The sequence below is a fragment of the Schistocerca americana genome, chromosome 7 (genome assembly GCF_021461395.2).
Source record: "Schistocerca americana isolate TAMUIC-IGC-003095 chromosome 7, iqSchAmer2.1, whole genome shotgun sequence".
Classification (NCBI taxonomy): Eukaryota; Metazoa; Arthropoda; class Insecta; order Orthoptera; family Acrididae; genus Schistocerca; species Schistocerca americana.
In genome coordinates this window covers 152,122,690-152,136,980 of record NC_060125.1, presented here as the reverse complement: position 1 = coordinate 152,136,980, position 14,291 = coordinate 152,122,690, and the positions used below count along the sequence as shown (strand labels likewise).

The following is a 14,291-nucleotide window of genomic DNA, read 5'->3' as shown; positions in this document are numbered from 1 at the left end:
GATCTTACAGTCTGAGACAGTGTTCAAAGACAAACTTCAATCACAATGTCCGCAAACGTGACGTCAGATCCACCTAACAACAGCGATCTGAACGCCCATTGGCTGAAAGTTTGGAGATGTATATATATATATATATATATATATATATATATATATATATGTGTGTAGGAAAAGAGAGAAGTGGCCTTACTGGCTGAGGGAGAAATGGGGGTGGTCTCTCTTGTCCTTCGGGAAGACAGGGCAAGAGAGTCGCGAGGAGCCACGCAAAACGCACGGTCGAGTATCGCGAGGAGCCACGCAAAACGCACGGTCGAGTAACCGGGGAGCCTCTAAAAGAACGGTCGGGAGTACATATTTCAGCTGTTAAACAACCTAGAAAGTGAAGTTATTAGATATCAGAACGCTACGTGTCTTGGGCAGTGTCTATCATTATGTAAAGTCAGAAAACTGCGTTAATGTGTGTAAAGGGTCGAATATAACGGCGTAGTCCGGAGCCGCCATATTGCAAAATCTGAATCTGTGACGTATGTGACCAAGCAATCTCTGAATTAAAACAATTATAGTACAAACGTTGTTAACAATTAACAACTGGCATCCCTAAACACTCCACTTGGTAGGATTACCACCTACATGGAACATGGCGACAGAGCGCTAGTACTGTGCTACGAGAGACTTACCGAAGCAGCAAGACACCAAGTTTGTAATACCGCCCAGAGAAGTACTCGCTACAATGACAATGAGGGTGATGTAACTGGAGACGCATTAACCTGTCACACACACAGTTAAGAGAACAGATATTATCTTTTCATTCGTTGCGAGGCGCTGTGCTGATAACAAATAAGACAGAATTTGAGTTTATCAACAGCAGAGAGGGAGAGGCAGTTCCGACCGTTGAGTATCATGCTCAGTATGCAAAGGTTGTATCGGTTGGTAGAGGTATTTAATTACGATCACAATTATGACGAGACAACTGGATGTACGAACAAAGGCCACGTATTTCAAAATGGAACCTGTTTGTTCCAAAATGTGAAGAAGCATGGTGCCTTGTACTGAACAGTAAACCTGGGCGTGACCTCATGCGGCGAGGTGTGGGAACATGTAATGCAGCCAGGAACATCGTCTAGCATGATTGTTTTGGTGATGCAGGTCTTATAGTGTAGGGAGACATACCGTTGTATGGGCATATTGACCAACGATACACTCAGCTGTCAGAGATATTGTGACATTCTGTACCCTTCCAATACGTGTGTTCTCAGCGCCATTCGCACATGACTTCATTTTTATGGATGAAAATGGGCGACCGCACGGAAAAACCAAGGTGGAGGAGCTCCTGGAACGAAAGGACATTCGGCAAATGGACTGGCCAGACCATTCTCCAGACTCAAACCCTATTGGGCACTTGTGTAATCCATTGGGGAGACGTATGACAGCGTGTCCACATGCACCACCGACCATGCAGCAGCAGCCAACCACGCTGATGGAGAAATGGAAGGACCGACCACAAGAAGTCGTTACTAAACTTGCGGCCAGTGTGTGCTGTGAAGCACGTAGCAGAACATGCCCTGTCCTCAGTGGTGATCACATCCTCTATCAAGAACCTCGTCCCACCGTTTGTAATGTCCAGGATACCATCACAAATCGCGGTGACTTCAGTTTCAGTGGTACATTACGTCAGTTGCAGTGGCACATTACGTCAAAGTTACACTACTGGCCATTAAAATTCCTACACCAGGAAGAGATGAAGATGATAAACGGGTATCCATTGGACAAATATATTATACTACAACTGACATGTGATTACATTTTCACTTAATTTGGGAGCATAGACCCTGAAAAATCAGTACCCAGAACAACCACCTTCAGTCAAACAGAGCTTGGATAGCGTGTACAGGTACAGTTGCCCACGCAGCTTCAACACGATACCACAGTTCATCAAGAGCAGTGACTAGCGTATTGTGACGAGTCAGTTGCTCGGCCACCACTGACCAGACATTTTCAGTTGGTGAGAGATCTGGAGAATGTGCTGGCTAGTGCAGTAGTCGAACATTTTCTGTATCCAGAAAGGTCCGTACAGGACCTGCAACATGCGGTCGTGCATTATCCTGCTAAAATGTAGGGTTTCTCAGGGATCGAATGAAGGGTAGAGCCACGGGTCGTAACAAATCTGAAATGTAACGTCAGCTGCTCAAAATGTTCAATGCGAACAAGAGGCGATCGAGACGTGTAACCAATAGCAACCCCTACGATCACGCCGGGTGACACGCCAGTATGGCTATGACGAATACACGCTTCCAATGTGCGTTCACCGCGATGTCGCAATACACGGATGCGACCATCATGTTGCTATAAACAAAACCTGGATTCATCCGAAAAAATGACGTTTTGCCATTCGTGCACCCAGATTCGTCGTTGAGTACACCATCGCAGGGGCTAATGTCTGTGATACAGCGTCAAGGGTAACTCCAGCCATGGTCTCCGAGCTGATAGTCCATGCTGCTGCAAACGTCGTCGAACTGTTCGTGCAGATGTTTGTTGTCTGGCAGACGTCCCCATCTGTGGACTCAGGAATAGAGACGTGGCTGCACGATCCGTTAGAGCCATGCGGATAAGATGCCTGTGATCTCGACTGCTAGTGATACGAGGCCGTTGGGATCCAGCACGGCGTTCCGTATTACCCTCTGAACCCACCGATTCCATATTCTGCTAACAGTCGTTGTATCTCGACCAACGCGAGCAGCAATGTCGCGATACGATAAATCACAATTGTGATAGGCTACAATCCGATCTTTATCAAACTCGAAAACGTGATGGTACGCATTTCTCCTCTTTACACGAGGCATCACAACAACTTTTCACCAGGCAACGGCGTTCAACTGCTGTTTGTGTATGAGAAATAGGTTGGAAACTTTCCTCATGTGCCGGCCTCGGTGGTCTAGCGGTTCTAGGCGCTCCGTCCGGAACCGCGGGACTGCTACGGTCGCAGGTTCGAATCCTGTCTCGGGCATGGATGTCTGTGATGTCCTTAGATTAGTTAGGTTTAAGTAGTTCTAAGTTCTAGGGGTCTGATGACCACAGATGTTAAGTCCCATAGTGCTCAGAGCCATTTGAACCAACTTTCCTCATGTCAGCAGGTTGTAGGTGTCGCCACCGGCGCCAACCCTGTGTGAATGCTCTGAAAAGCTAATCATTTGCATATCACAGCATCTTCTTCCTGTTGGTTACATTTCGCGTCTGTAGCACGTCATCTTCGTGGTGTAGCAATTTTAATAGTCAGTAGTGTACTTGACGCGTCTTTGGGAGCTCGATAAACTCATGAACAATTTACTCTTATTCTTTTCAGACACACAGTGAATAAGAAATTTGACATTCTGTAGTGGACTGTACATCGCTGGCTGCGTGTATCAGAGAGCGTGTCCGGTGTAGTGCACTCGTGTCAGTTGACTCACAGCCGGAGATAGCGTTATCGCCACGGAACTCGTTCACAGATAACGGCCATTCTTATCTTGAGACTTACAACAGATGACCGAACGTTATCAGCGATGCAGCTGCGTTCACCTGCAGGAGGAAAAACAGACATATTCTGTTCCTGAAGCTGATGATGATTTACAAGAGGAGTGCACACAAAAGACGCTGGGAAAAAGCGGTCACGTTTTAGGCGATTACTAACAGTGGTATGAAAGAGCTTGGAACTCCAGTGCTAAAGAGCAGGGGGTAATTTTTTCAAATCAGAGCTGCTGTCGACGTCAATAGATCAGAATTTTGTAACCGTTCCTCTATGGGTATCTGTGCAAAGGCCGGCCATGGTAGCCGAGCGGTTCTACGCGCTTCAGTCCGAAACCGCGGCTGCTACGGTCGCAAGTTCGAATCCTACCTCGAACATGGATATGTGTGATGTCCTTAGTTTAGTTAGGTTTAAGTAGTTCTGAGTTCTATGGGACGGATGACCTCAGATGTTAAGTCCCATAGTGCTCGGAGGCATTTGAACCTTTTTTTTTTTTTTTTTTTTTTGTATCTGTGCCAAAGCAAAACAGCTGAATATTCAGTTAGCCAGGGTATCTTAAAACGACAGCTGTTTTATCATTTTAATTGTTTTAATACTACAACGAGAGGAAGCTGGACCTTATGGCATGCAGTTTATCCTAAGCCTGTGCACTTGTATTTGCATCCAGCAACTTCTAATAATTTCAGACTACTGTAAGTAGGCTGTTTGGGTTTTTATGTTGTTAACGCCACGTAGCGCTCTGTATGAAAATCACTGACTGTGCTGTGTGCAGTCTATGGCTGGTTGGACTCATTATTGGAATATTCGACTGTGTAGTGTTCGACAGTTGGATGTGAACAGCGCGTAGCGTTGTGCAGTTGGAGGTGAGCCACCAGCAGTGGTGGATGTGGAGAGAGAGATGCCAGAGTTTTGAGCGGACGATCTGGACGTGTGTCCATCAGAAAAAGGAAATTTGTTTAATTGGATGTCACAAAATTATATATAATGGCTTTTGAACGCTATTAAGGTAAATACATTGTTTGTTCTGTATCAAAATCTTTCATTTGCTAACTATGCCTATCAGTAGTTAGTGCCTTCAGTAGTTAGAATCTTTTATTTAGCTGACAGTATTGGCGCTCGCTGTATTGCAGTGACCTCAGGTGTTAAGTCCCATAGTGCTCAGAGCCATTTGAACCATTTGTATTGCAGTAATGCGAGTAACGAAGATTTTTGTGAGGTAGGTGATTCTTGATAGGTATAGGTTCGTCACGGCCATCCTTTTATAGGGGTTATTAAAAGTCAGATTGCGTTGTGCTAAAAATATTGCGTGTCAGTTTATTGATGATCAGAATAAGTAAAGAGAGAAATGTCTGAGTACGTTCAGTTTTACTCAACTGTTTTTGTATCAAATAACGTAGAAGTTTACCAGCGCAGTAACTCATAATTTTTCGAAGGGGACGTTTAGCTACGAATTCTGTCTAAAAATGTTTAGGATGAAAAGGAACACCTGGAGGTAACTTTTAGAGCAATGAATGTTCGACAAAGCTGATACGTAAGCGTTTTAAAATCGATTTGTATACTCTGTTACGGAATCAAAAACAACAGGGAGAGAGACTTCTAAATATGGGATGTTTCAGCGTTTTTGAATCAAACGTCCGCTCCAAATACAGGGCGTTTCAAAGTCTTTGCATTAAAGTCTATGAGTGATAGACCACGTCATGGAGAACAACTCCTTTTAGAGATAAAATGTTCACTTGTACTTCCTGGCGATCCGCCGGCCGCGGTGGTCTAGCGGTTCTGGCGCTGCAGTCCGGAACCGCGGGACTGCTACGGTCGCAGGTTCGAATCCTGCCTTGGGGATGGGTGTGTGTGATGTCCTTAGGTTAGTTAGGTTTAAGTAGTTCTAAGTTCTAGGGGACTTATGACCTAAGATGTTAAGTCCCATAGTGCTCAGAGCCCTTTGAACCATTTGAACCTGGCGATCCCAGGCATCTTTTCATAGAATTCGCCGGCCCTAGGACGATGCGATTTTGCAAAGCTAACCAGCATACTACCTACCCCAGTAAACTGATGCAGTGATATTGCGCCATGTCACATGGCCAGAAATGTGGTGGAGTGGCAAATCTGAATCGGAACGAAGAAAAGTGGGATGTGATTGAACATGGTGTCAGAGCTCATTGCATCCTGCCTGGAATTTACAGGAATAAGGCGAGATGCGTGTGCTGATGTGGTACCAACCCCATCCAGCGACCTACCAAGGCCTCACTGCTCCCATGCCACGATGCGTCGCCGCTATTAACCCTGCCAAAGGTGGACATACCAGCTGATAGTTTGGTAGTCATAATGTTCTGGCTGATCAGTGTGTGCACTATCAGTCCTTCCAGTAACGACATACACGGACAACACTAACGCATTATGGTGGCCTTTCCGCTTGTCACAGAGATATTCTAACCATTTACGTACGCGCCGATGGTGTGTATGTGCGCAAAGTGAAATTTACATACCACCATATTTTCAGACTGCTTCATTTATTTTTCCAGGCACTGTATCTTGGTCCATGCGAAAAACGCTATCTTCAATAAAAGAATTTTATTATCGTCTAATATTAATGTGGAATTGAGGCAGAAGTTCCTCAGCAGAAAATTTGGTGGAAGTGAAACGTGGATCATTAGAAATCTGGATAAGAAAAAACTGGAAGCATTAGACATGCTGTTATATTGAAACTTGTATAAGTGGACAGACAAAATAGGAAATGAAGAAGTAGTAAAAAGAATAGGCGAGTAATGAAGAACTATCGGAGATCCTTTGCAGGACAACGGACACGTTCGAGAGCCCTGCGCCAAGGAATTCAGGAATAGTTCAGCCTACCGCTGCAAGGGGCAGTACATGGGAAAACTATTAGGGGCAACTCAAGACTAGAATATGCAAACCACGTTATAGTAAATGGTGGATGTAACACTTACAAGAAGGATTAAAGATTAGCAAACGATGCAGAACAGCATGGAATGGTCAAAATAGTAATTATTTTAAAGAAATAGCCATTTTGCTCACTGCAGATAAAATAGCTCAACGTTTACACTAGTCCGTGAAGTTACCAGATAACTGGAAGATGAGGAATCGTCAAGCACAATTCGGTTACAGTCTTACAAGTAATCGATCACCCAACATGCTGAGGAACCAAACAGTTCATACTGTGATTATGCATTTGTGGTTGGAGTCAAAACAAAGAGAAACTAAACTTGAGCTCCACATCCGGACGTAAACGTAGATGTTAAAAACAAACTGGATTCCGTTACGCATTGGGGTAATAGGTATTTGGAGCAATTCTGCAGAAGTTGTGGCAGAAGATGTAGTCCGGAAACTGCACAAATTCTGTTAACGCGAGCAGGTAACGGGGCTGGTGCAAACAGAACAGCGGAGCGTTTCGTTTCGGTTTCGAAAAATTAATGCTTACTATTAGCGACAGATAGCCAACGACCTTGCCGCAGTTGTCACACCGGTTCCCGTCTGATCAACGATGTTAAGCGCTGTCGGGCTGGGCTAGCACTTGGATGGGTAACCATCCGGTCTGCCGGCCGGCCGGAGTGGCCGTGCTGTTCTAGGCGCTGCAGTCTGGAACCGAGCAACCGCTACGGTCGCAGGTTCGAATCCTGCCTCGGGCATGGATGTGTGTGGTGTCCTTAGGTTAGTTAGGTTTAATTAGTTCTAAGTTCTAGGCGACTGATGACCTCAGAAGTTAAGTCGCATAGTGCTCAGAGCCATTTGAACCATGATAACCTCCCAGTTTCCCGCACCCGTTGGTTTAGTCGGACGAAAACGATATTTAGTGGACTGAGGCGATGCAGGAAACAGTCACGATACATGCATTGCGCAGCTCCACCTAGGACCGGTTCATCGCTGATTATCGAAAGTATGATCGTATAGGGTATCAATCGATATATGTGACTGGACTGAAGATGTCCTGCTGCGGATGATACGGCATGTTGTCTTGGATGGAGAGGAATCGATACATATATATGTAATTAACTCCAGGTGTGCCCCAGGGAAGTTGTCTATTGATGACTTTGCAGACTTTTCGTAGATGACGTATTCAGCTTAATGCAGTACTGTCAGGAAAAAAGGCTGCACAAATTTTCAGTCATATCTTGATAAGATTTCAAAGTGGTGGAAAGACTGACAACTTGTTTTAAATTTTCAAAAATGGAAAATTTTGCAATTCACAAAAAGAAAAACCTTACGATTCAATGACTACAATATCAGTGAGTCACAGTTGGAATCAGTTAACTCATACACACATGTGCTTGTAGCAATTTGTAGTTATGTAAAATGGAACGATCACATAGGCTCATAGTCGCAGGTACTGCAGATCGTTGACTTCGGGTTGTTGGTCGAAGATTAGGGAAATGCAGTCAGTCTATAGAGATGACTGATTGCATGAAAACTCGTTTGACCCAGTCTAGAACATTGCTCAAGTCCGTGGGATCCGTACCAGACGGGATAAAGAGGGAATGCTGAACTGGTACACAGAAGAGCAGCACGACTGGACAATGGTGTGCCGGAGATGCTGAAAGAATTGACATGACGCGAACCATCACGTTAAAGCCCACTTAGAAAGCTGCTAAAGTGGTAAATCTAGCAGCCTACGTATCGTTTCCACAGAGATTGGGAAGACAAGATTTGACCAATTACAGCGGCCATAGAGGCGCCCCATGCATATTTAGAACGAGAAAAAACTCTAATAACTAGTACAGTGAGAGGTACTCTTTGCCGTGGACTTCACAGTGGTTTGCAGAGTGTAGATGTAGAAGTATATAGAGAACTATTGAGGAATGGGATTTTAAGAAATTCATCAATGATTAGTTTTGCACAGCAGAGGGCAGTAGAGAGTAAGATTTACAGGGCAAACATACACTGCAGAATGCAGCAAATACTAAAGAAATTTCTGCTTATAGAAACTTATAAATGCGAAGAGATAAGCACAACACATAACTAAATATACGTCCACATCGGACCAGAAAAAACAATGTTGGCTTGGTATCAGTGCTCTAACGCAATGGTCATGGAGTTAATTAAATCCGAACTCTGTTAGTCGTGAACGACTTATTGGAAAATTCGCTACGCATTAATATTTACAAAAACAAAAGCTTTTTAACTCGATTGACTATACAAATATATTTGGGTTTTACTTAAAGTGTTAGTGACTTCAAGGTTGTTCCAACTTTGAAGAGGAACGAACGAAGGACGCAAAATGTGTTTCTTTCACATTACGAATGCAAATACTTAACTACGGTTCGTCGTTAGCCAGTAAGCATGTCGATTATTTTTGCTTTGATCAAAAGAAATTTTTGTACCGTAATTAAAATATGAAAAGGAGACTCCAGAGAAAATCAATCGGAAACCTTAAGAAATTCACCCCGAAGACAGGTGAATTATTAAGGGTAATGATTATTACACTCGCTAATTGTATGTCCGGCCTGTGTTTCTCTGAAACTTTTCGTGAACATAAATGAGGACACGGAAGTGCTGAATACTGTACACAATTTATTGAGTAATGAGACGCCATTCGGTTTGTTAGACGGCTATCACGTAATTCAGCGGAATGTGACACAGCTTACAAATAATGGATGGCGTAGAATATTAATCAGTGACGTGTTTTCACACAATGTTGCATAGTTACAACCAATTGGCGTTTTGAAAACTGACAAGAGGTACGCTACTGTTCATTAAAACTGTAATAATGTTGACAGATGTACTTCGTAAGTAAGAGAGACATGATGCGTCCAGATATACGAATACATGCAAGATCATTAACAGTTAGGAAAATACAATGGAAAGCAAATTTTTTTCGTGGATGTTATGAACACCAACATCGATGTTGAGCAGTCCTTCGCAGAACCATGTGAAAATGGTATGTAATGATTTTTACCATGAGCCTCAGAGTACATGAAACCCTACTAATATTATATACCGTACTCGAATTAGGGAAATATTACGATCCGCAGAAAAGATCTTAGTGTGTACACTGTTTCCGATTATAAACTGATCTATCCGTATAAAGTTTTAGAATAATAGATTGTTACATCTGCAATACTGCACTTTTCAGTATGCTCTTCTTTATGACACATGAAGATGCATTCAGCGAAATTGACTAACCGTTTCAATAAATCCAAATGTATAAAATAATTTTCATTTTTAAATATTGCTGTTGAGCGTTTCGTACATCCAGCTCTTCCAACGTTGCTGTAGGTCAAGGGCAAGATTAGGTTGATGTCAATTGTAGTTCTGATTACTCTATACCATCACAACCCGGCGTTTCAGAACAAAAGCTTATAAGTGATGGGTTGTGAGTAACTTCTGGAAATGACCTACAGCTTACAAACCCCATTGTGCAGACAACTACTTACTACTGCCATCACAAAAATCATATTGGTGTTCTATTAAAAAAAAAAAGGATATTTGATTGTAGAAAACATTCCAGACAGAATGTAGCACTAAGTGTAGACATAATGGAAAACGTTTTGAGAAATCAGATTTGCACTACTTTCTCAGACATTAATACGTATTTTGTTTAACTATTGTGTTCCTTACATCCAGGTACTGTCAAAATTTATGCAATGAACGAACTTAGGAAAATATTGACATTATCGGTTATGGAAAGGAATGGAGAAATAAACGTTGGACGCGTAAGAGATAAGGCACGTCCCGGTTTCTATACAGAAGACATTATTTGTGGTGTGCATATCCCTCGCACATGAAATCAATGCTCAGAAGTCAATTTAGTTGGAATCGAGCCGTCAGGGGTGTACGAGATTACTTATTGTTTCTTTTCCGCTTAGAGGAGATGTTTACTTACGACGGTGCCTGTCTGTCATTTGTGACCAGGCTTTTGGCATAACGTAAACCAAGGCAGACAGAGCAGAAATTTCTTTGTGCGCCTAAATAAGCGGAAGCCTTAGAGCTGATTGCAGAATGACTGTGTCTGTTCTTCCTTCTGTAGTGCACGCCTGCTATGCAACTGAGCACTGTGTCCGGCAGATAAAGGGCAGCATCCATCCCGGATAGCGGACAGCTAGCGTGTGTGTATCAGCTGTCTGCATCCGGTGTCTCATTCCGCCACGCACAAACGTAGTCCGTTCTGCAAGCGAGTTTCCAGTGAGAACTGAGGAAATTCTGAAGCCCTCTGGTTTTAATTTTTCTCTCCATCTGTCTTATCGATACAATGTGATCTCCCCTAAAACACGGAGCATACTTCAACGAAAGGTACTTGTTTTCTCACACGTTTAAACAATGCAAAGTCTTGTACGATTTTAGTCATATGCTGTTTCGGGCTTTGCGATATGAAATATATGTTAATGAAACGCTTTGAAAAATACCTTTAGTGAATTAAAAGAAACAAGAAATTGCCCTAGAAAGGTTGTGAGTAAAACGCTGGTTTTACGCGTCTCTGGGACCTGAGGAGAGTCAACAACTTTCTTGAAAAGTGAAGAGTAGGCATATTTTTAACAACATTGTAATATATGTATTATATCGTTAATGAAATGAAAAGCGTTATTGCACTCACCGAAGGCATATGGAATAAAAGTGTTTCTAGTGCGATTTCGGACATCGTGTCTTGAGAATCGCATCGAACATTCCACGTCAGTAGCCTCCCTATTAAGTGTTATTCATGACTGTACTAACAAATATTCTAAGAGAGATCTTCCGTCACCACAGTTGTATCTTTTGCGACAGTATTTGGTTATACGTTCACGTACTTGCTAGCAACTGTGCAGACAACTAAACCATCTATTGCAATTTTTTAGAAAATTATTTAGGAAGGTGCTTGCTTGGTGCTATTTCGAAATATAATCACACTTGTTGTTAGAAATTTCCAATACAGAAGATTTGTAAGAGACGTCAATAACGACGGAATTTCGACAGGATGGTTCAAATGGCTCTGAGCACTATGGGACTTAACATCTATGGTCATCAGTCCCCTAGAACTTAGAACTACTTAAACCTAACTAACCTAAGGACACCACACAACACCCAGTCATCACGAGGCAGAGAAAATCCCTGACCCCGCCGGGAATCGAACCCGGTAACCCGGGCGCGGGAAGCGAGAACGCTACCGCACGACCACGAGCTGCGGACTTTCGACAGGACCAGCGCAACAAAAACAAAGATTGTCCGCCGAAATTTCGCTTCATCTTGACGTTACTTACAAACACAGCTATGCGACATATTAGCTTAGTGAAACAACACTGGAACATTAAAAAAAGCTGAGGTCACACACTCCTTTCTGTCAAGAAATATTCTGTAGAATAAAGGGGAAGTTGCTCCCGCGCTGAAAAATCTTTTTCGGTACGCAAGTTATTGCAACTACAGAGCGCGTAACGAGAGAAATACTGGACCTCGAATGGGTACGACTCAATAAAGAAAGTATAGAAGATGGATCTGTGAATAGTGGTGACGCTGTCACAGCTCAAAACTTTCCTTGGTAAAATACAACCGAGCCTGTTGACTGTGACTACTGTTTTATTCTGATTCTTTTTTTTTTTAAGGAATGTTGGTCCGAAACCGCTGCTAAGGTAACTTTGGACAAGTGTTGAACCTTCCACTGTGTGCCACACATTTCTGTCATTGGTTTATGTACTAGGAGACTATTTGCTTTCGTAGCGTTAAATCTCGTATTCATTGCTGGTATCAATATTATGCGTCACTCATTTGTTTTTCATACGAAGCGTCAGTATTTTTTCATTTAATTTCATTTATTTATTTTTTGTTACTGTTGTTAAATACTGAACTATATGTACACGAATGAAACGAAAGATTTTTCAGTTCGTAAAAGTAAAATAGACGTTTATGATGTACCGATAGAATAATCATAAAAGTAGTACTATTTTGTCGTAAATGTGATGTGGGAAATGTTGTTTACTCGCGAAAAATCATTTTTTTCATCAAATTGGATATAAGCCCACTTATCATAACAATGCCGGACGAAACACACTAGAACTGTCCACGGTGCGACGAATTTTCATTGTTGATATTTCAGAGTAACTGTATGACAACTGATTGGCGAAATATCGTTAAAACACTTCATAAGCAGGTGACAGCTTTGTTGAGGGTTACTAGCATATTACGTGCAACCGTGGCCGGTGTGAGGTGACGGGTGACAGACCTCTGTGGTGGCGGAGGTGGTGGTGCGGCTGTGCGCCATTTCCCGTCCACTGGCGGTGCAGCAGCATGCCGTCGGCGTCGTCGTCGCCGGCGACGAGTCGCAGCGGCACCAGCTGGGCTGCCACGGCCAGCACCAGGGACAGTCGCAGCAGGGCGCGCATCATCATTCTGCCGCTAGCATCACTGTGCGTGCGTCAGCGTCCTCTCGAGCCAGTCGCAGGCGTGGCCTTGGCAGCACGGCCTGATCTCACGGCGGTCGCGGTGAGACTGCTGGTGCCTCACCAGACGACAACAAACAGTGCGTGGCCGCGCGCCTCGCGCCAAGCCGACGGCGCACGAAGATCGGCGGAGATGGCCGAGCGCGAACGCCAGCGCCAGCCGGACTCGGGCGCGGAAACAATCGCCGGCAGACGCTGATCCCACGTCTGGCCGTGCTGCCGCTTGCTCTCTGGCGCCTGTCTGACATTTCGGAAACGGTGCTGGCAGGGGTATAGCACGGAATAGCCGAGTGTCCGTCACAACTAACCGAACCTGCAAAACACGTTGGAGAATGTCCTCGGTGCAGAGTCAACTTTACGTGGCATCACTAACGAATATCAATCGATATGTGATATCTAGAAAAAACGCACTTACGAGGGAAAGGTGTAAAATCCTTATTCCGGACAGGTGATGACATAAATATCGATGAATCTTCTTTTATTTCGTTTGTGATGTTGTGTTCACCAAATGCACTTGGCGTCAAATGAATAAATTACTAAGTGTTTCTGTTACGGAGTGTCTTGCCTGCGCGCAAAAACTATACAGCTTCGTCACACTGCCGCAGAGGGTCAGGGAATAGCAATAGCAAAAAAAGATGGCAACACAGTTCAGCAATAATTTACAAAGGTTTGTTAACTGAAATACTACAACACGTAACTTGAGTGTGAAGATCGTGGATGGGAGTACAAATAAACTTTCATTTGCACATATCTGTCCTTATACATTGGTACAGTCCTAAATCACGTGAACGGTAACTAACATCACTTGTATAGTCTTCAGTTTGGCTCTCCTTGGCAGCAGCTGTAGATACGCCCTGAGACATTGTGTTGAGGTACTGTTTAAACTAACTGCTGAGTGCAGCCGTGCGTATGCTTTTGTCTGCTTCCGAACTGTTTGTGTGACGTACGGCGGTAGCGTGCCATAGTCTCTTGTCGGGTGCTGGAGTTCAACCATGTTAACAAAAAAATGGTTCGAATGGCTCTTAGCACTATGGGACTTAACATCAGTCCCCTAGATCTTAGAACTACTTAAACCTAACTAACCTAAGGACATCACACACATCCATGCTCAAGGCAGGATTCGAACCGGAGACCGTAGCGGTCGCGCGGTTCCAGGCTGAGGTGCCTACAACCGCTCGGTCACACCGGCCGGCCAACCACCCATGTTAACGTCTGTGTCTTTGGCTGCTCCGTGTTTTTCTCTCTTGTGGAGAACGAACAAGATGTACGATGCTCAGTGACGAAAATCACGAATTTTCCTGATCGGTCAAAACAGTTTTGTTTACAACACTGTACCCTGCGTAGGGCAGAGGACGGTATGGCAACATTTATCTCTTCCATCCTACTACATCTCCCAGGAAAAAGTTTCCGTGTGCGCAGATCATGTCCATGTC

The 14,291-nt window shown here is 43.7% G+C and overlaps 1 protein-coding gene across 1 annotated transcript in view; it reads right to left on the bottom strand.

Moving 5' to 3' along the window:
- The window catches only part of LOC124622010 (semaphorin-2A-like), a 766,524-nt gene extending 753,611 nt beyond the window's left edge, over window positions 1-12,913 (bottom strand). Inside the window, exon 1 of the mRNA XM_047147562.1 lies at window positions 12,642-12,913. Coding sequence (XP_047003518.1) covers window positions 12,642-12,807 — 166 coding nt within the window. The 5' untranslated portion in view covers window positions 12,808-12,913. The remainder of the gene's footprint in view (window positions 1-12,641) is intronic.
- Between the last annotated feature and the right edge of the window lie 1,378 nt (window positions 12,914-14,291).